This window comes from Centroberyx gerrardi, chromosome 7, assembly GCF_048128805.1.
Source record: "Centroberyx gerrardi isolate f3 chromosome 7, fCenGer3.hap1.cur.20231027, whole genome shotgun sequence".
NCBI classification, from domain to species: Eukaryota; Metazoa; Chordata; class Actinopteri; order Beryciformes; family Berycidae; genus Centroberyx; species Centroberyx gerrardi.
The window spans coordinates 24,083,911-24,104,465 of NC_136003.1; the positions used below are offsets into that span (position 1 = coordinate 24,083,911).

The window sequence follows — 20,555 nt, forward strand, 5'->3', positions numbered from 1 at the left end:
TGCATCACTGCAACTGAAAACTCAGCTACAAAGTCTTAGTCTGAAGTGAGTAAATCAATCCACAAGATCCAGTCTTGATTCTCAACAAAGGCCAGAACGGCCTGTCCAACAGCGCCATCCAGAGGAGTGCTGACACAGTGAAATAAGGCACAGAGGCATCGCTAACACTCCTCTGCAACCACCAGAGAGAGCTGTACTTATGTAAACTGTATACAAAACACTGGGCCTCTAAATTCTTCTTGGAAATAAACGCAATAAATAAAGACCAAGGCGAATTCCACGCTGGAGAAAAAGACAACCAATGCAGCAGTTAAACCAGGTCTTTCCACTTTATTGACAGAGATGCGCAATTAAAGTAGGTGGTCATAGATGTAGAGGGACTGATTCCACTTTTATATCTGTGCTGTAGTCTGCCCTTCCCTCTCCCTTCTAAATGGGTCAAAAACATTGTAAACCTTTACATAAAAATTAAATCAACATAAGGAACAACAAGAATCAACGAGACTCACGATGTCAGATCATTTTAGCATTCTGGATTATCACAGAAAATCCACCTATGTTACATAAATAACCTACACTAATATCCGACTATCCGGACCACATAAGAGAGAGATTCCCATTCATTTACTGCATATGGATGTTGAAAACGGATCAGTCAATACAAAGGGCATTAATGGTAATTTTAGAGCACAATGCAGGATAAAACAGTCGATTCAGCTTCATTTTCACAGAACGGACTGAAATCTTGATGCATTTGAATTTATTCCCTTTGGACCTTTACAGTATAGCTGTGTGTGCGAGGTGTGTATGAAAATCTAAAAGAGGCATGTGTGTGTACGAAGTGGGTGTGTGTATGTATGAAATCAGATGAGCAGCTCTGTGAATATTGATTGTTGGTAAAGGACCAAGACAGAGAGAGAAAGGGACAACCTGGATACAACAATGTGGGGCAGACATAGAGAAATTAAGTCCACACTAGCTCCTGTCTCTGGAGAGTAAGTTTTGTCACTTTATTCTGAAGCATCTATCGATCTGAATCAACAAGGAATCTGCAGTTATAACTGTGGCAAAGTAGACCTCATTTATAATGATCAGTAGTGCAACTCTCTCAGTGAGGATGAAGGACAAAAAAAAGCAGGTTTCATATGGAAAAAGATTGCATAAATAATATTAAACAAGAAAAAAAATTATAAAACAAGTACAAGGACATGACAGAGAACATATATTTTTCTGAGGAATGAATGAATAGCTGTATAGGGAAAATAATCAAGGATAGCTAGATATTATATCAATTTCTGAGTAGAATAGTTCCAGATCCAGATAGGTCAAATTCTAAAAACGCTGAGAGGTTTAAAACAAATGGCAGACCTCAACCTCAACAGATGATCTCGGGGAGTGTCAATCATGTAGTTGTGGTAACACCCGGAAGGATGGACACTACGTCACACAAAAATCACTATTCAACACCACATAGCTTCTCAAGAGACAAGTGACATTAATTAACGGAAGAAGAAGAGTGGGCCGTGCTCAGTCCTCAAACCTCCCCTCCAAGATGCTTTCGAAGGTGAAGGGGAGGAACTTGAAGCCCTGGCCGCAGTAGAACTTGTTCTGAAACTCCACCCTGGAAAGAAAGTAAAGACAGGATCCAGTCAAAAAACACACTGATCAGGAAGCCTCTCACGCAGAAACGACAACACAGGCACACAGTCAAGTCGGCTTCAGTCAAGTTAGGTAAAGCGGGCTAATGGCTATCAGGCTTGGATACCGCTGAGCTGAGCTGAGCTGAGCAGTCGTGACAGACGACCCCTGCTCTCTATTCCACAGTCTGCCTCTGTAGAGCAGCTGGTAACGGAGCCCACCTGCACCCGCCCATGACCACATCCCCCTGCCCGTCTAAAACTGGGCCTGGTCCTGGGGCCAGAAACCTAAGCCTCTTCCCCTCGGGAAAACGATCGGGCTCTATTTTTAATAGCTCAATACTAACCAACGGCTGGATGACCTTCCAACTGAGGAACCCCAAAATGCCTGCCATTCCATAGTCTGTCTGGAGTAGGAGGGTAGACTAGGGGGGGGATCATCATTTAAAAACAACTACCTGTACTGTAGATCTTAACTTCCGGCACTTCTTTCAAAATCATAAACACTATCTTGCGTGAGAACGTTTTGTTTAACTACTGCTGACATTATTCGGTATAATTTAAAATAGACTGTTTGTATAGTGTTTGTTGATTACTGTCTCCAATCCAAACCACTGTGGGAATCTCTCCAGCAAAGAGATGAGCACTTAAGATGAGACACGCCAACAAACATATCCTTGGCTATTGGCTATCGAGTTGTAAATCTTTGGCCACCTCTGCTTTGGCAAACAGACATTACATGTGACTTGAGGTAGGCAACCATTATGAGAGCAGCAAACACATTGATATTTTCGATAATACAAATAATTTTCTCGACCAAAAAACACAGCAACAACAAAAGAATAAAAAACTGTTTGATTATTGGCTCGCCCATGTTCAAAAGTAATCATGCCTCATTGACCCCGAAGGCCATTTAGTGAAAGTCGAGTCAGCCAGCATTCCTGTGAGGAGGATAATTACAGAGAGGAGTGCCTGTGTCCCTGGCATGCTTTGTGAATGTGCCAGTGGATTATCAAACCCAATTCAGGCAGACTTTCAGCGATGCCAGACAAAGACATTAATGAGGGGACAACGGCGGCTCCACCATGCCTTACTGAGGAGTCATAGACCGGTCCGCACGCCACACACACCATCAATAGAAAGCACACCATTGACAGGCCAGCCTGGGCTCTAGACGGGACCCCAGACATGTTCCAGGCCCCGGGCCAGGAAAGAGAGCGAGCGCTGGAAAACCACAATCTGTTAACTTCTAACTGGGACGCGCCCTGGGACGGTTGCTGAGACTGATAATACAATACTTCCATGGTCGGCGCCCATAAACCCCCATCTCTCGGCACTTTCTGCGCCATTTTGAAAAGCATGGAAAGTCAACGTGAGAGTGGGCTGGGCCAAATACCCTACTTCCAGATAATATAATAACTTCCATGGTTGAGATCCTGTAGAAGTTGGCAAGCCCAAGTAAGAGACGGTCTAGCCTGCAGAGGGAGCTATAGATCTATGGCATACAGTCGTTTGGCATTACAGGGGGGCCTTGATCTTTTACCTAGAACAATAGCAACTCCAAGCTACAGGAGCTTCATTTGGATTAATGCTTTTCATAAATTTAGCTTCTTAACGCTGGATGAGATTCTCAAAAACACTATGGATTATCAGAGGGAATCTAGGAAAGCCTAATTTAAATCTGGCAGGCGTCTGTGAGCTCATCTCATGGATTTCAACACATTAAATACCGACGCGGAGCTAGGAAACAGCGATTTTAAAAATATATATATCATCTGTGCAGCCCAGTGAGGATGATGTGTTATTATGCATATTTTTAATGTAAGACCAACAACAACAAAACAAAAATGGCCTAGATGTTTGTCAGCGCTGGCATGGTATGTGCAATGTGGGTCTTTCATGGTTATTGTGTGTTTATCTGCTTGTGTCTGCGTGCAGATCATGAGATCATGAGTGAAACTGAGATCAAGATTGAGGAGAGAAAGTAAACAAAAAACATGTACACATACGGTAACAGATGAGACAGATAAAAACGCAATACTCACCAGTGCAGACGCAGTGCGTGCAGGAAAGCCGACAGGCCTTCCATAATGAGAAGGATGCAAACTGTGAGAACAGCGAAGGCGCTGAAGACTAGGATGAGAGGAATGAAGCCGAAGAATTTGTCTGAGGAAAGGCCAATGTGCATCACCATGGTCCACAGCACCTCCGACAACTCTGTGCACGGGAGAAAGAGAGCAGGACACGGGTTGCACTGAAAGTGATAAGAACTTGAGAATGCATGCATTTGTGTGCCTTTCTCTTTATGTTTGTGTGTATTTGTGCAAGATAAAGGTGCGTGTTATGACTTACGTGCATGGGCCAGACTGAGGGCCCATAGCCTCAGATAGGAAGCTGTGTTGGAGATGCAGCCCAAGCAGTACTCTATGGTGTGGATGGCCTGGTGCACGGCCACATCCCCAAAGTTAAACTGTGGGACAGATATGACATAGAAACACGGTCACATTCATTCAGTTCACAAAGAGGTAAAAAGGTCATTGATTGAAGAAGCCATTTGCCACTGTAGATCAGCAAACCCCCCAGTATTGGTAGAGGCACCATCCTGTTAGGACCCTTTGACCCGGAGGAATCAGCTGCCCTGCTGGATGCCTCATGCTTCCAATACCCACCACCTGATTGGGACTGTAAAGAAGCACTAGTCTAGAAGATGCTGCCCCAACTTAACAGCCGCTTGAGGAATCTCCTCTACCCACATTACAACGAGAGACACCAGAAACACATGGACCACGCACAGACACAGCTAGGAGCAGCAGGCATTGGTTGGCAGCATACACAGACAACAAAGCTAAGGGCCAGAAAAACAGAATTGCGAGACATGCACTTGGAGAGGAGGGGGGGCAGGTTGCGGGGTGAAGGGGGAGGGCAGTCATGAGCTCCTGTCCTACCTCTTCCTCCTCGTGGGCCTTGAAAGCAAGTGACAAAAGGCAACGCTTGGTTATTGACAACACACACACACGGACAAACACACATCAATAAATAGGAAAAAGTAATGAGCGACATCATTAACAGACTTGTAAGGTTAGAGGATGAAGTCAACATTAGAGCATAACAATATTCTGCTCTGATGTTCGCCGGTCTTTACATGTGTTTTCTGGTCTTGGGCATGTTGCTGCTGTGTTTGTGTGTGGTGTTGCTTTGGGAGCCGCTGATGGGGAATGCCGATAGCTCTGAAATGCCCTGACTGACCCACTCCGGCAGATACAGCAGATGGATACTGCCTGTCAAAAGTTACACCCTAAACGTACTGCTAGAAGAGCTGGTTTGGCAGTAGCAAGCTTTCATTTTAGAACACAAAGATGCCATTTCATACTGTTAACACGCAGAAATAAATGAAATTTCTTCTCTGACAGGATTAAAAATTAAATTTAGGCCTAGACAAGGTTTTCTTTTGAGGGTATTTTATTATCTGTATATATTTGACAAGATGATTGAAGCAGCTCGTTGTGTAAACAGTAAGCTGCTTCAAAAATTCTCTGTTGTTCTGTCTTAGTGGTAGATCTGCTGCTTCAGCACCCAGATTAAGTACCCTCAACACCCGTCCAGCCAGGGGGAGGAGTTTTGCACAAACATACAAAGTATAGACACACTCACTCACACACACACACAGACAGAAAGTACAGTTTGGTCAAAGTACAGTACAATATAACAAACTGCTGAAATAAATTGGATATTGTCCATAAAGAGAAATTAAGCACTGAAAACAAGCAACATTTCATCCACTCATCCTTGTGCCTCTGAACTGTTGCCAAAACTGGAGTGCACAGGAGTAGATTATGAAAATAAATATGATTTCTCACACATTGTTCTGAAGTGCCCAGCAAACCACGGCTAAACACACCAGAACTCAGACAATAGCCTACCAGCTTTGATGGACTAAAGCACATGCTATGAAGATTGTGAGATGTGTTTACAATGGCATGGACTGTGTTTATTCATCAACAGTATAAACAGTTGCTTCCAATCATATCGACTGTCTCTTCGCTCCAGAGGTCAGCTAACAGAACAATACTGGGAGATTAAATCTATTTGAGGCACTTTGAAATGGTCCACATAAAAAACAAACAGGCCCTCTCTCTGGCCTTGACCATAAAATGAACCGACTCCATCTTACAACTCAGTCTCGGTTTCCTTGTGGCTTCAGAGTACAGCAGGAAATATAACAAACAGCCTGACTGGTCTGAAGTTCACGAGAGGTAAAAAGGAGCCTGGGTGTTGATTCTTTATAATATTTATCAGCAACTGTACACAAAAGGGGAGGAAATGAGAAACAAAGAGCTATGCCACAAAGTCAACACCCATATTAATTCTAATCATCTATTCATTTACTTTTATAATATCACTACGATCTAAGGGTGCAATAATAATAATTTGAAATGGGGAAAGGCTGGAGCTTGTTCAACTCCTTTTGCCAAACCACACCTATATCCATAATTGATGTTGTTCCCTGCCACTGTGGGAGTGGAAACATGAGGCAATGGTTTAAGTTTCCAAATGTGGCTGAAAGACTGAATTATTCAAAGATATTCCATCTAGGCTGGCACTGGATCCTATAACCTGTGTTCCCCCCCCCCCCCCAACTCCCTCACCAACATACTGGCCTACCATGACTCCAGCTCTTAAAGCACTGGGGGATAAACGCTGCCAGGTAGAAGACATTATTCCTGGCTAGGACTTGGCTGCCTCACCTCTGGTTCCTCCTCGGAGTGCTGCGAGAGCTGGTCATGCTGGATGATCTCAGCCTCGTCCTCCGTGGGCCCGTTGCCCACCCGGATCCCTCCAAAGTTCTGTGTGCCCTGTCATGCAAGATTGGTAAAAAGACAGGGGTTAGAATGCAACAATCTGAATTGCAGTCACTGAACTCATTGTGTGTATATGTGCTATATAGCACGTCACAGAGTGAGAGCATGGGCAGGTGTGCTCCTTCTTACCAGGTTTTTCCGCCATAGGTACTGTCTCCGCAGAACCAGAGTTTTCACTATTAACATACAGGGAACACACGCCAAGGCCACTATCACCAGCAATGATTGTAATCCCACCTACACATTCAGGGGAGAAGAGCAAAGAGCAGAAGGAAAAAAAATGAGTGAGTGAACGATTGCTTTTCAGGGTATTCCACCGCAGGATAAAGGGATGGATGGAGGGATGGATGAATGGATGGATGGAGCGCATAACAAGACAAGTGCATCTGACCTGTCCTCTGTAGAGAGGTTTGTTGCTTGGGTCGTTGTAGTTGAAGAGGAACATGTTGATGAAGGCGATGAGGAGACTGGGAGCGTCCCTGGAGGTGCGGGCGTCATATGACAACCACTTATAGAAGACCAGAAGGACCAGGTAGCCAAACAGGCTGGACATGAAGACGATCTCTGGGATAAAGCCCAGGTAGATGTTCAGGGGCTTCTTGAAATACCTGCATGGAAACATAAACAACTGATTTGTCACTACATATAACAATCATACACAAAGTCAAAGAGATAAAAGCACAAGCAGAATTGCTCTCTTGTCTCTTTGTACTTTAGGGCATCACAATAAATAAATGGGGATGAAACCAGCAGTTGAAAATGTCTCACAGGTGGTTGAAGAGACTGAGAGTGACTCCAAACAGCATGTGGATGACACCCAGGATAACAGACATCTTCATCTTGAAGGAGTTGAGGAACGTCAGCTTGTTGGTGGCAATGTTCCATATCTGAGGGACAACATGGTCACAGATTTGGTATGATGGGATGTGACTTTATTTTTTATGCATCAACATTTTCTGGTGTTGTTACAGGACTGTAGCATTTTCATTAGGCCCTTGTTGAACTGAGCATGTCTGACATGCCTGTAGTAGGTCAGTGCGGTTGCAGTGGAAGATTGGTTTTTCCATTTCACATTTCTCTACAATTCAAATTGCCTGTGTAAGTGTGTTGTTAGCAAGAAGATTAATTTCAAGTTCCCTGGTTTGCCATTATATTGTTTGATTTAGGTTTTGTATATCGTTTGTTGGAGTTCTTCATTGTAACTGGGCTTAATCTTTTGCTGAGGATGTAACTTTACCATAGCAGGCTTCTAAGTGGATGTTAGCAGTAACGTACACACAGCTCACAACACTCACAGCTGGTAAGCATGTTAACTATTAGTAAGCTAGTTTTCATCCGTTGGTAGAATTAAGAAAAATAATCACCGGATCAATGCCAACGGGGTACGGTCCGTTGAACACTCCGTCTACTACTGGGTCCAACTGCAGAACCTTATTGTCCTTGAGCGTTTCAAACCTGAAGAGGATATGAACATAGCACAAATTTCTATAAGTTTAAGTACTACACAACTTGGGTTAAAGCTGCTACCAATGACACTTACGTCCAGTTGCCTCCTGCTCGAGGGTTGAACATGGGTCTGACACTCCAGCCAGAGCCAAACAGGTTGAGGGACTTGGAGAAGCAGTCGTTGTAGATGATGCCCGTGTAGATCGAGAAGATTCCCATCAGCAGGATGATGTAGCGCCCCGCAAACACCATGCTGAACATCTACCAGAAAACCATGACACAATTTACTCTTGAGATCTCAGGTGAAAGATGAAGAAAAAAAATTTTCATAGTACATGTGCACCTCAATTTACTAAATATATCTACTACAACTCCTGCAATCCAATGGATTTCTAATAGACAAGCAGCAACGTAAATCCATGGAGGTAACCAAGTCCTGAACGGTTGTGGGGCTGGTGCGTCACCAGTAAGGATGGTCTAGGGCCGATGAGATGGTCATGATTGGACACTGCAGCATCCATACCTCGTTATCGTTCTTCTGGGCCATCAGCCTGCTCTCTCTCAGCACCAGGTAGAGGGCAGCACAGGTCATGAGCACCCCATGGCCCAGGTCACCAAACATGACAGCGAAAAGGAAGGGGAAGGTGATGATGGTGTATGGTGCTGGAGACAAGGAGGCAGGCATCGTATGAGGGGAGGGTGGGGTGGCAGGTGAAACAACGTATGATTGAACACTCCATGATAAACAGCATGTCCCAACAAGGTGATAATGGGTGATGAAGCAGACTTAGCAGCTGAGGCAGCAGCCTTTCACTTGCTGTAGCTCAATACTACAGCCAGCTGGGTAAACAGACTCTGCTTTAAATGCAAAGTCAAGCTGCCTCAGGGGATTCGGGATAACACTGATGATCTCGGTAATGACAGAGAGAGGTCAGACCGAGAGGAATGCACGGAGAGAGGTGTGACAAGCATGCTTACCTGGGTTAATCTCACGGTAGTTGCCGATTCCATAGGCATCCACAATGTTCTGGAAGCCTGAGGTGAACTTGTTTGTCTTGTTGTAGGTGGGCGGCGTCTGCTTGGTCTGCATCCTGTTGAGGATGGAGGGCACAGTGGAGCCGCTCTTCTCCTACAGTACAGAACACAACATAATACGACACAAGGTTATGCCACACACTAGCATGAGTTTCACAGGCCTGAACTACTAGAACATCCCAGAGTTGGACTGGTGATCTGGAGCCTCATATATCACCTTGTCTTTAATAATCACATTTAATCATGATTGTGTATCGGCACTCATACTCCACCCTGGGTAAACACAGGCCTTCTAAGAGTTTGGAAGCAATAACAGCCACAATCCTCTGACATATCATGGAGAGCAAGTCATTTTCTAAATCCCATTAATCTGTCCAATAATGGGATCATGTGTTGAGCATATCAGCTGGAGCTCTGTCTCATTGTCCAGAAATGAGAGGAATCCTGCTCCCTTCTCGATGTGTGCGACGGGCGCTATCACAGGCCATCACTAGTTTGGACTGACACCACTGTCTTCTACAAATCAGATGAAGCAAATAGCCACACAAGACTTGTAAATTCATTGATCTTGTTTGAGGTCACACAGAACAGCTTTGTTGGAGGGCGGAGATACTGGTAGAGGTGAGATCTGGGTATATTACACCATGGCCTTGTCTTTCTAGACAAGACAAGCGGGGTAAAAATAGCCCAGGGATAAATTCAGTGTAGAGAGTCCGCCATGTGTGACAGGGTTAAGCCTCTGTTGGCACACTGAGTGGACATCTATCCATTCAAGATCAGGACTGAAGCACACAACAATTGAGATGTACATAATTTCTCACCTAAAAGAATCCTACCTAATGGGGCGTCCTGGTGGCTCAGTGGCCTAAGGCTCGTACCAAGTAAACGCAACATCCTGGGTTTGAATCCAGCCTGTCTCTCTCTACTTTGAACTGTCCAATAAAAGGCGAAAATGGCAAAAAAAATAAATATATATCAATCCCGGGGCATTGTGGTGTCTCAGTTGGCTAAGGCACATACCATGTAACCACAATGTCCTGTGTTCGAATCCAGCCTTTGTTGCATGTCACCCCCCCCCCCTCTCCCAATCTTTCCTAGCTCTACTGTCAACTATCCAAAATAAAGGCAAAATGCTCAAAAAAATAATATAAAAAAACTAAAAATATAAATCTTACTTAGTGTTTATTTGCATGATTCCAGCTGGGTCTTCCATCCTTGACCTGCCTTTTGAACATCAGCATAATGTCCTTTGCAGGACTACCAAGCATGCAAGTCATGCAAGTCTGGCAGGATTCTGGCCTCCATAGAGGCGTAAAATCCTCACATAGCCACAGCTCACGCACCGCTTGCCTAACGCCCCGTTAGCACTGTCATAGTTTAGAGCTGTTGGTTCAAACGGGTCCCACCCCACCCAACTAACAACTAGATAGGCTGGAACCAACCCAAAACCTATCAATCCGTATCAAAAGTGGGGCCTTGGATGACTGTGTCTATAAGATATGAACCAAATCTGCTAAGTGGTGAGTAGTTTCCATTAAACTTTATTATGTGTGCTTCTGCGTGGCGGAGCAGCGACTCACCGTCCCCCTGCGCAGGGCAAACTGGATGGAGTCCAGGTCAGAGACGGGGCACCACACCTCAGCGATCAGACACTTCTGAGTGACGTCGATGTTGCAGAGGTTTAGGGTGTGGTAGATGGCTTTCATCTTCCTCACCTTGATGAACCACACTCTGACCGTTTTGGCTGCAGCCTGCAGGACCCTTTGCCTGTGGTCCTCCGTCTGGTTCAGCACCTTTGGGGTAGAGAAGAGGACAGATCTCAACTATATATCACCAACTGTGCGCAGGAATGGTTAATGAGACAGTCCTGGGTCCAGAAGGTCACAGGTCAGACCTCCCAGTGAGAGCCAGTATCCATTGCTGTAAAAGTGTCTTTGAGACACTGGACCCCTACCTGCTGAAAGGATACTGCCATCCTGGCTCACCCTGTACTCTGACCCTCTGGGAAATACAAACGCAACTGAAAGAATATGCCGATGTGTAGTATGTATAGTATGCTGATGTGTGCCTCTCAGAATATAATTAGAAATGAGTCATTTTGCATATCTGCCTGAGTCATAGAACAATCAGTGCTCTAAATTTCTGAAAACTGGATGGAAAACAACAATTAACTGCTGAAAATGCTATTGAAGAGAGTTTGAAAGAGCATCTTAAACCTTGCAATTATCAACTGGAAATAATGCAAACTACTTTTAGACAAAGACAACTGAATTTTCATGTGGGATAAATAAAGTAAATGAGCAAGTAGGAAAGTGAGTATGTCAATATGTATGTATGTATCTATCTAAACTCATAGTGCCATTCTATATGAATGACAATGTCCACTACTATCAGAAAAGGCGATCATAATCAAAGCCCTACAGTCTGTTGGCGATACTTCATGAATCCTTTTCACTGCTTGTGACTTGGGACTGCAAAGTGCCCCATATGCCCAAAAACAGCAGCGGCAATGAATCATATATTCCTTGATATTCATGGAGGGGGTTTACATTTAATGGAGTGATTACTGTGCACTATGTCATGTGCTGAAGGCGATAGGCTATCTGATCCATTAGGTTTTCCCATATGAGACGTTTGGATATTCCCAGGTATGTTCTTGTATGGCTCACATTTAAAGCCTGTCCCATGATCAGCAAATAGCAGGGACACTTAAGCTCTGCCCTGTGCCCACGCACAGTCTCGCCCACTGTCGAGACTCTCAGCGGCCCACACATAGCTGATAGCCATCCAAGTTCCAAGTAGCCTGACATTTTTCCTCACCCTTGCCGTTCAGTCATCCGGCTCTCATGCCCACGTAGCGACAAGCATAACAGCACCCCCGCAAACACCAAGGTGCACATTCCCTGGTGAGTGTAAGAGGATGAGGGGATACCAATCTATGTGTCAGACAGGAGGCCTGCCAAGCATGAAGTGGAGTCTCTCTCACGCCCGCCCTTTCTGGGGCGGTAACTGTAACTGATCCTCAAATATATACAAGTACACAAGAGAGACTCATTCCTGAGGTGTGTGTGATGGTGGGGTGGGTCTTGGCGTAGGTGGCTAAACATGATGTAAAACACCCCTATGGGCAGCTGGTTCTTTACATGCCAGAGATGAGAAAGGGTTCCTGTTTTCCAGGCCAAAGAAGGGAAGCATGACTTTGATCTACAGTGCCTCACACTGTACACCACACCACCAGGGAGGAATTAAACACTACAACACAATAACAACAGTGCAGTCTCGGTGGGAAGATAAGATTCTGCCTGTAAGACGAAATTGCTCTGTGAATTACAACAGATCCAGCTGCAGTTAAACCACACTCCCCTTGTCTTGTGTGGGCTGAAGCTGGAGAGCTGTACAGATGCAAAGCCTCACCAAAACACACCAACAAGTTGGGCATTGTTCTCCAAACTACCAGACCAGGTTGGCACAACAAGCCAGGATGTTAAACAGAGATGATTACAGGACAAAGGAGTTACAGTTCAGTTCATACTGTAGTTGTAGTTGTGGTTTAGCGAGTGACTTGGCCAGTTCCTCCAGAACGTTATGACCACAAAGACATTTTTCAAAATGAAGAAGGAAATCACCATGCTTTTACAGCATAAAACCTCCCATTGTGTAGAATTTTTTTTTTTTTTACTGGTCACAATTTCACCACCATAAACAATCTAATCAAAGCACTTTGTGACAAGAAAGACAGGCTGGTTTCGAGGGAGACTTGAATGATGCAACCAACCCATTTTGGAAAAGTGATGTACCATGTTCAAAATCAATAAAGATATGTGATACAAAAAAAAAAGAAAGACAGGCTGCTCTCCAAAGTCCCGCCATACCAATGTATGAGTAGGAGGCAGCTTTATCTTCGCAATATCAGCAAATGAACACTACCATTCTCACTAAAGCTTGGCATAAGCTGATTGGAAGAGGTCTCTCTGATGTTTTGGTCACCTAATAGACAGGCACGGTTGCCAATCACCTTCTCTAACTGCTACCTACCCCACCCAGCACATTAATATCATTGGCCAATTTCCTCTGGTAAACAAAAATGGGACTTTAAAGATCTGCTGCTGTGGAGCCAGGGAAATGGCATGAGCACAGCAGAAACTAGCCAATGTGAAGGCCCCCTAATCTGATCAACTGATATTTTCTATGAGCTGTCATTTCATAGATAAACTCAATTTGCCACTGTAGTACTGCACTCTGCCCCAAGTGCAGATTTAATCAAATTACTTTGTCGCTCTAAGCTTTATCTGCTTACAATATCTGTCAGAGAGGCCAGGCTGGGCTGTGGAGAAAGAACTGAAGAGAGCAGAAGTGTTTTTGTCTGAAGAGTGACAGTCTTTGTGCTGACCACATGCGTTTACACAATTTCCTCTATGCTGACACTTTCCAATGAAAACTGACACCAGTAGCTGACCGTACAGAAACAAAGAAAAGAGAACTTGTACAAGTATGTAAGCCAGTGATAGTAAATGGATTGTGTTTGTGGATGGATTGTGCTTTGCCTGCCAATCAATTTTCCATTGGCGGTCATACCATCTGGAGGTCCTCAATGCGCGCGTTAACTCCTGCTGCCATCTCTTTCCTTTCCTGCGGTGTTTCTGGACATGGGTACAAGGAGGCTCTGAACCTGAGGACAGATGAAGAAAAGGGACCTCTAGGACAAGTATAGTACATGACTTGTACAATGCCATAAATTGGTAAATGTTGCTTTCATTAAGCTTCAGTAGTATCTTACCCCTCACATATTTTCTTGACTCGATTCTTAAGCTGGTCTCCCTGGAAGAAGATGATGAAGACAGACTTGTGGACCTGGTCACCCTGTGGAGGCAAAATACAGTTAGGACTTTAGTAGAAGATTCAACACTGCATTATTTTTGACCAGCTTCACAGTCAAAACACCGCCACCATGTCACAGCACTAGCCATAGAGACTACTGGATGGAGAGTTTTGCTTATTAACTGGTACTTGTGTACTGACCGTAGCTGGGTCCTCCAGAGGGTCTTCAATGTCCGCCTGCCTCAGGAACACATTTCCACGGCAAACTCTCCACAGCATCCTCTCAAACGTGGGAATACGTTCCCTGCCAATTACTCCAGCAACAAATCTACAACAGGTGGGACAAATCCTCTCACTGTTGTTGCCAATTACCTGAATTACCCTTGCGCTAATGGATTTGGCCACTCTTAAATGGACCGTGTTTATTGCCGGTTCCCTTTTAGAGTCCGGTTAAATTATTGATAGACAAGGTCGATGATTGTCAGCCTAGGTCATTGATTCTGTCTGGACAACTAGGGTAGGCTATCTGTGCCCGCTAAAAATAGAGACTTCAATCCATAATCAACAAAGCATGCAAAATATGATAAATCAACGTTGCTTCATCAATTGCACGCATTCTTTAGTATAAGATGAAACTTTAATGATCGCAGTAGCAAACAGTCTTGCCCTAGAGATCACATGCACATCAAGGTGTTATTGAGGGGGGGTCAATAACTAAATGTTTGACAGTCTCCAGGATGATTTTACCAATCTATCAGCGCATTTTCAGGCTCATATCTGTTAGCCCCATGATGAAATAAAGCTGTAATGTAGATAAAAGCACAAATAAACTTTATATGATTGTCAATTAAGGAACTTTTTGGCTCTTGATGACAAATGTCTTTATTCTTTGGTTCTAGATTTGGGAAGAGCTGGGTCAGAAAATTGACTGAACTGTCAAAGATAATAGGAGTAATATTTGTGAATATGGATTCAGAGTGGATTTCCGCTTTTAGTGACCTTTGTTGCCTGACTAAGCTGGACAGACTGAGCTGGTGTGTGGGAGGCGATTGGCTAGTTGTAACACTCCAGTTTCAGACACAGATGGTCTAATGGCACAGAATGGAAATCTCCAAGAAAAGCTTAATCCAGTTAGAATTAGGATAGACCATGAAAACAGACTCACCCCAGTCTGAGAGGAGCCCCTCGATTAGCCTCATTGGGTTCCAGGAGAGTGGATGACTCCTCTAATAGACTGGGGTCCTCCATCTGCATGAGAGTCAGTTCACAAATCATCAGCTACAATGGCAACATAATCATTACTATGAATGTATTTTTATCAGACATACAAATTTGTGAACATTGTTGTTGACATTTTTAAACACATGAATGATTTAAGATTCTGGATAGAAGAATGATACAGAGGCAGAGCCAGTGTTTGTTTCCAGCATACACAATGAATTGTACCAGTTAATGGATGACAGAAAAGGCTACATGTTTAGCTAAATGATTCACCCCAATTAAAGCTCATAACAAGTTGTAAAAACATAATTTAACCCAGCGTTGCTTGTGAATGCAGTGGAAAAAAATAGATGCGGGGCAAAGGTGTAGTGGGAAGGCTAGGCTTGGCTCTGACAAATGAATAGTGTCCATGTCCAGTATTATACTGCAGTGGTGTTATATGAAATAACATGAATAGCTGACGTAAGTGGTCAAAGACCATGTGAGCAATCATAAACCATCACGAGTGCAAACGCCTTTTGCCAATTCAAGGAGCAAAAACTGCTTCTTTGTGTGGGTGTCTGATCAGTATAGACAGCTTACCATCTGCTTAATACCAAAGCAAACTTTCTGTGACCAATTCATCTGATATCTGATCAGATATTGGATCTACTGTCAAGCCTCGAAAATGACCATGCCATGTTGTTTTAAACATTTAACCAAGCAAGTTGAATATTCCCTTATTTACAGCAACAGCCTGGGTAAGTTTGACTAGTTAGTGGGGCGGAGGGTTAAGCACATTCAAACCTGGGGGCTACCCAGTACTACCAGCCATTCACTGAGCAGCTCCACTAATAGGGAGTGTATGGAGACGCTACTGTCTGTATTTGTTCAAACAACCAAATTATTTGTACTTGTATCCGTATACAGATAAACCGGAAGTGGGTGTCGTTTAGACTGAAATGTTACTAATCCCCCAAAGACTTACTTTTTTTCCCTTGTAATACTTGCCTTTGCTATTGTTGAGATACTAAAGCATTAGTGACTCATGGTTTTACAATGACTGATCAATAATAATGAAGTATAACAAGCACAGATCCTGAGTGAGTGAGTGAGTGAGTGAGTGAGTGACCTGAATTTGCCACTTTCTGCCCCCGGTCACATGGCGTGCCGTGGGAAAAACAGATAATGTGCTTTTCAAAGCTGTATGTGATGTAACCATAAACATAGGCTTGTATAAAAACAGCCATAAACAACCATAGACATAAACAATTATAAACAGGAACAAAATCTCTATCCTGAACTTACTGTATGCTAGTATGAACTGCATGATGCTGTAATGTCAGTCAAATGAAAGCCCTGAGCACTAAATTTAGTCAAGTCTGTGAGCACAGTGGAGCTGACCTCATCAAAAAACTGCTGCGTGCGGCGCAGGATGTGCTTGAGCTCAGTCAGCTCCAGGAAGTTCTTCTTCAGGGCTTCTTGGTTGGTGTTTATCTCCTTCAGCTCATTCTCGAGCTTCTCAAATGTGGCCTGTGGGGAGACACGGGGAGAGGTCATCAGAGGGAGGCACTAGGTGACAGAGCTCAGTGTTTAAAATCAAGTGGCGCAGAAGAGAGCAGTCACCTCCAGGTCGATCATGTCCCTAGGGAAGGGGACCTCGGGGTTCTCTCCTGTGTCAACTATGGGGATGTTGGCCTTCTTGATCTCCTTCTCCACAAACCCTGTGTGAGAGAGAGGTAATGGGGGTTTGTTCCAAAGGACAGGGTAAGAAGAGGAGTACCGGGGTACATCTAGTTGTTTTGTGCTAGATAGGTCTAAGTTCACTCACTCAGCTTGCGATCCATCTCCTCACACCTTCGTACTTCATTGACAAACTTGCGCTGGAACACGTTCACATCAGGATTTAGCTGCAAGGCAAATTCAAAAATGTCAAGCAATACCACACTGATTGTAATATTGTTAACACTGATTTTTTTAAAACATGAATTACTTATTACTGGAGGCACATCGATAATATCGGTAGTATCAGAACGGATGCCTATCCTGCTCCTAGCACTTGCACTCGGATTGGCAAATGAAGCTGCCCCGATAGCAATAATTTGCTGACGTGCTGAAATGCTGCTATTTGTGAAGTTCATAGGCTATGCAGGTTAAATGCCATTCTGTTTTACTATGCATAATTTATCACATTATTTATCTATTAACCTATTCTGAATAAGGTGTTTTTGAGAGTCTATCAATAAGCTACATTTGACCAGAGAAGCTATATCCTCTAACCCATGTTATGTAGCCTATTTTCTATTTTATTATCATTTGTAATTATTATTATTTTTTTTTTGATTGAGGATTGTTAATGATCAATGCATAATTTGATCAAATGAATAAATGACCACTATTTAAGCACTTTTCCCTGGTAATTTCTTTTTATAATAGACCAAAACTAGGTGGCATGAATGACTGGAAATTGAGCAGTACTTGGATAAGTACTTGTATCGGCCAATCAACTTAACAAAGTATGTGGTACTTCAATCAGATCTGAAAACTTGGTATCGGTGCACCTCTTTTGTCTCTCTCTCGTTTTTACAGTTTCATACTTAGAATAAAAAAAAAAAATGTGACACAATAAAAAAATACCATTACTGGGAACTGGACATAAAAAGATGCCTGCCTTGCACATTTAGTGAACTTGAAGTGAACTTTTACTACATGGGAAATTGGAGTGATTACAATGTTGATTCCAGAAACTATTGTAATGCACAGCCACTCTCCCAGGCTGCGGCTGTCAACAAAAATGGGTTAAAAATGAGTCATCTTGCCTAGTTGAGACAAGGTTAAAAAAAAAAAAGATTTCTTGAATATCAACAGAACATAAAATAAAATAGAGCATAATTTTATTAATGTGTCAGTCACTCCCCATGACCATCAAATAAATAAACAAGTTACAAACTAGATTCAATTGCAGGCACAGGGACCATTCAGTTATGAGTTATGAGACACAACACACAGTTAAAAACAGTAAAAGGTAAAAACATATCATGAAACATTTTTTACAATTTTTTTCGAACAGCAATTGTGTGAACAGATCTTGAATTTGTTACAGCCCGTCTTACACTCTAGCACAATGCTTTCCTCGGGGCTGCCATGAATGGGCTTTCCCATGCGTGGAATGAGGGGTCAGCTGTGAGCACATGATGAACATGATGCAGAAGGTATGCACTTTCTCAACAATGTCACTGATGTGTTTTATTTACCACGACAGATGACAGTGACTGCTCATGCATCATTTTCCCTGAGCCTTTACACTAAGGCTACAACTTTTGGAAAGCATCCTCTATGCTGCAATTGGTGGAAAAGGGCGAGCCAAAGTAGTTTAAGCAGAACCAAAGCGTCATCATTCAGAGCACGACAGGACGGATTAGAAGTGGACTCACATCACGAAATTGCACCATTCCAATCTCTCCCAGTTCGCTGACACAGCAGTAGGCAGCTTCGGACTGGAGGAAGAGCTGAGCCAGCGTCATCTCTTCACTCCTAAAGAGTTCCCCCATGGTGCTGAAGGGAGGACGTGCTCAACACACAAGTCAACCAGAAACTGTAGAAATCAGATATTGATAATGTCAGTCAGTCACAAATGCAAATATTTGCAAAATCTAACATCGGCTTTAATGAAAACACTTACAGAATGTTGCATCCAAAAAGTTTACAACATTTTACATTCAACACATTTCTCTGCATGGTATGCTCATGTCAAGACCACTAATGAGGGGAACCTTTATCATTTGTGTGATAGTTTAGCACTGCTGTGAGAAGCTGGCATGTGACCAAAAAAAATCTGACAGCTTGCTCCCATGCCGATCTCATGATCACTGCAGGAATTTAGTTCTGCTGAAAAAAAAACACCCTGCCTGTATTAATGCCAAAACAATATAGAGGACTCTCAAATGGCTTAATGCACAATTTTATAAAGAAAACAATTCAGCTATGGTGCATGCAAAGCACGGGTTGGGAATAGCATAATAATGTAGTTGGCAATGCATTTTGTACTGTCTGTCATGCAATACTAGGTGAAGATTTTCTCAGGCTAAATTCCGGATAAGCAGCATAAACTCCTACTGTAAAACGACCACGGTAGGCTTATCAATGGATTATGAAGCATCATGTGACCTGCAGCGTTACGGCTTTAGTAAGCCGACTGGACCGAGACTGAGACATAGAGCCAATGTAGGCACAAATCTAAGTTCAGGCCCAACCATCTTTACGTGACAACATAAAGTTAGAGGGAATTTGATAACTTTAGCCTTCAATTAAGCGAATCCATTACATTTCATACTGCACAGTATGGGGAGGGACACCAACTGTAGCTTCACCTGTCAAAGCTAGAGATGTCAGCTAACAGCTACTGATTAACCACATTAAGATGCGACTACTGTAGCTAGTTTGTTATCGATCCAACAAAGCCATTACTTACAGAATAAACTGGGTTAGCTAGCAGTCAATTAGTAAGACGTTGATTCATAGTTAACGCTAGTCAATTAAATGTACACCTTGACTACGTTTAATGTTGGCTGCAGAGACGTAAATTTAACGTTACTCTGACATTAGCCAGTTAGCTCACTTTGCATGTTACGTACGTTAGTAACGTTAGTAACGTTAGTTGTGTGTGTGTGTGTGTGTGCGTGTGCGTGTGCGTGTGCGTGTGTGTGTGTGTGTGTGTGTGTGTGTGTGGCTACCAGGCTAGCTAACCTGTATGAATGTTAGCTAGCGCACCTGTTGTTCAGTATTTACCCAACAGTAAAGGCTATTGTCCACAGGTAGAGTGAATCGTTGAACTCTTCTCTAGCCTGGTTATCGTTAAATACCAGTTTTGGTGTGGTTCCTTACCGTTTCCGTAGGGAATCCTGTCTGTCTGTCTTTCCTTCTCGGCAACTCTCTGTTGTTTCCTCTTTGCTGTTGTAGACTGGTCGCTCTCTTCTCAGCTGATAGTGGTCTGCTTGACTACCACTAGTGAGCTACACTGAGCAGGGTGAACCCGGAAGAGAAGCCAGAACAGCAGGCGGCGCCATCTTTGTAGTCCACTCTGACTTGACAGCTGAACAATGGAATAATGAGGTTGAAGTTTAAAGGAGCGAAATTATTTATTTCATCATGATTTCTTGGATTAATTTCATCGTGAAGTCCACAGGTGAAAGAGTGCTGATCATTTAGAGTAGAAGTGCTGTTATTCTGGTTCATTTACTCAAAAAGAAGTAAAAGAAGGCTAGTCCTACTTTGTCTATAGAAGTTGAAATTGCTCACTAAAAAGTAAGTTTACGCTACAGAACAGAATTATAGAAGATTGTGTCCATGTTTAAACCTATTGTTTTGGTTCCTCATAAATAATATAATATGTGTTGGTCCAGTGGCATAGTCCATAGCCCAAGGTTTGGATATGGCCTTACTGGTATGGGAGGACGAAAAGTCAAGAATGACAATGTTTTTGTGTAAATGACAGATAAAAAAAAAAAAAAAAGGACATGTCACTGAGTAGGCCGAGGCAGTTAGCATCTTTCCACATCTG

General features: G+C 43.3%; 2 protein-coding genes across 7 annotated transcripts in view; both read right to left on the minus strand.

Annotated features, from left to right (window-relative positions):
• nkiras2 (NFKB inhibitor interacting Ras-like 2) overlaps positions 1-20,555 on the minus strand; it is a 415,504-nt gene that overhangs the window by 7,724 nt on the left and 387,225 nt on the right. The window lies entirely within an intron of this gene.
• atp6v0a1a (ATPase H+ transporting V0 subunit a1a) lies at positions 311-19,968 on the minus strand. 6 transcript variants are annotated; one of them, XM_071925702.2, is made up of 22 exons: positions 19,880-19,968; positions 18,430-18,590; positions 16,827-16,905; positions 16,622-16,719; positions 16,400-16,528; positions 14,961-15,043; positions 13,997-14,123; positions 13,755-13,837; positions 13,553-13,646; positions 10,558-10,770; positions 8,921-9,071; positions 8,466-8,605; positions 8,037-8,203; positions 7,861-7,951; positions 7,265-7,383; positions 6,888-7,104; positions 6,626-6,733; positions 6,383-6,490; positions 4,583-4,600; positions 3,990-4,107; positions 3,683-3,854; positions 311-1,621 (listed from the first exon to the last, which is right to left on the minus strand). In XM_071925702.2, the coding sequence occupies exons 2-22, from the start codon at positions 18,544-18,546 to the stop codon at positions 1,528-1,530; spliced, it is 2,526 nt and encodes an 841-aa protein (XP_071781803.1). In that variant the 5' UTR covers positions 18,547-18,590; positions 19,880-19,968; the 3' UTR covers positions 311-1,527. The 6 variants fall into 6 exon arrangements, 5 of the variants coding, with proteins under 5 accessions (XP_071781803.1, XP_071781802.1, XP_078140554.1 ...); XM_071925701.2 differs by having other exon boundaries at positions 4,583-4,627; XM_078284428.1 differs by lacking the exon at positions 19,880-19,968 and adding an exon at positions 19,742-19,876 and having other exon boundaries at positions 4,583-4,627.

Bases quoted from the DNA above. Each gene is read 5' to 3' on its own strand.
- atp6v0a1a (XM_071925701.2), bottom strand. From the start codon at position 18,546: ATGGGGGAACTCTTTAGGAGTGAAGAGATGACGCTGGCTCAGCTCTTC. The intron at 14,124-14,960 runs GTGAGTCTGTTT...CACCTGTTGTAG, and splicing joins GGGGCTCCTCTCAGACTGGG to ATTTGTTGCTGGAGTAATTG. The intron at 8,204-8,465 runs GTATGGATGCTG...GTTTTCTGGTAG, and splicing joins CCCAGAAGAACGATAACGAG to ATGTTCAGCATGGTGTTTGC.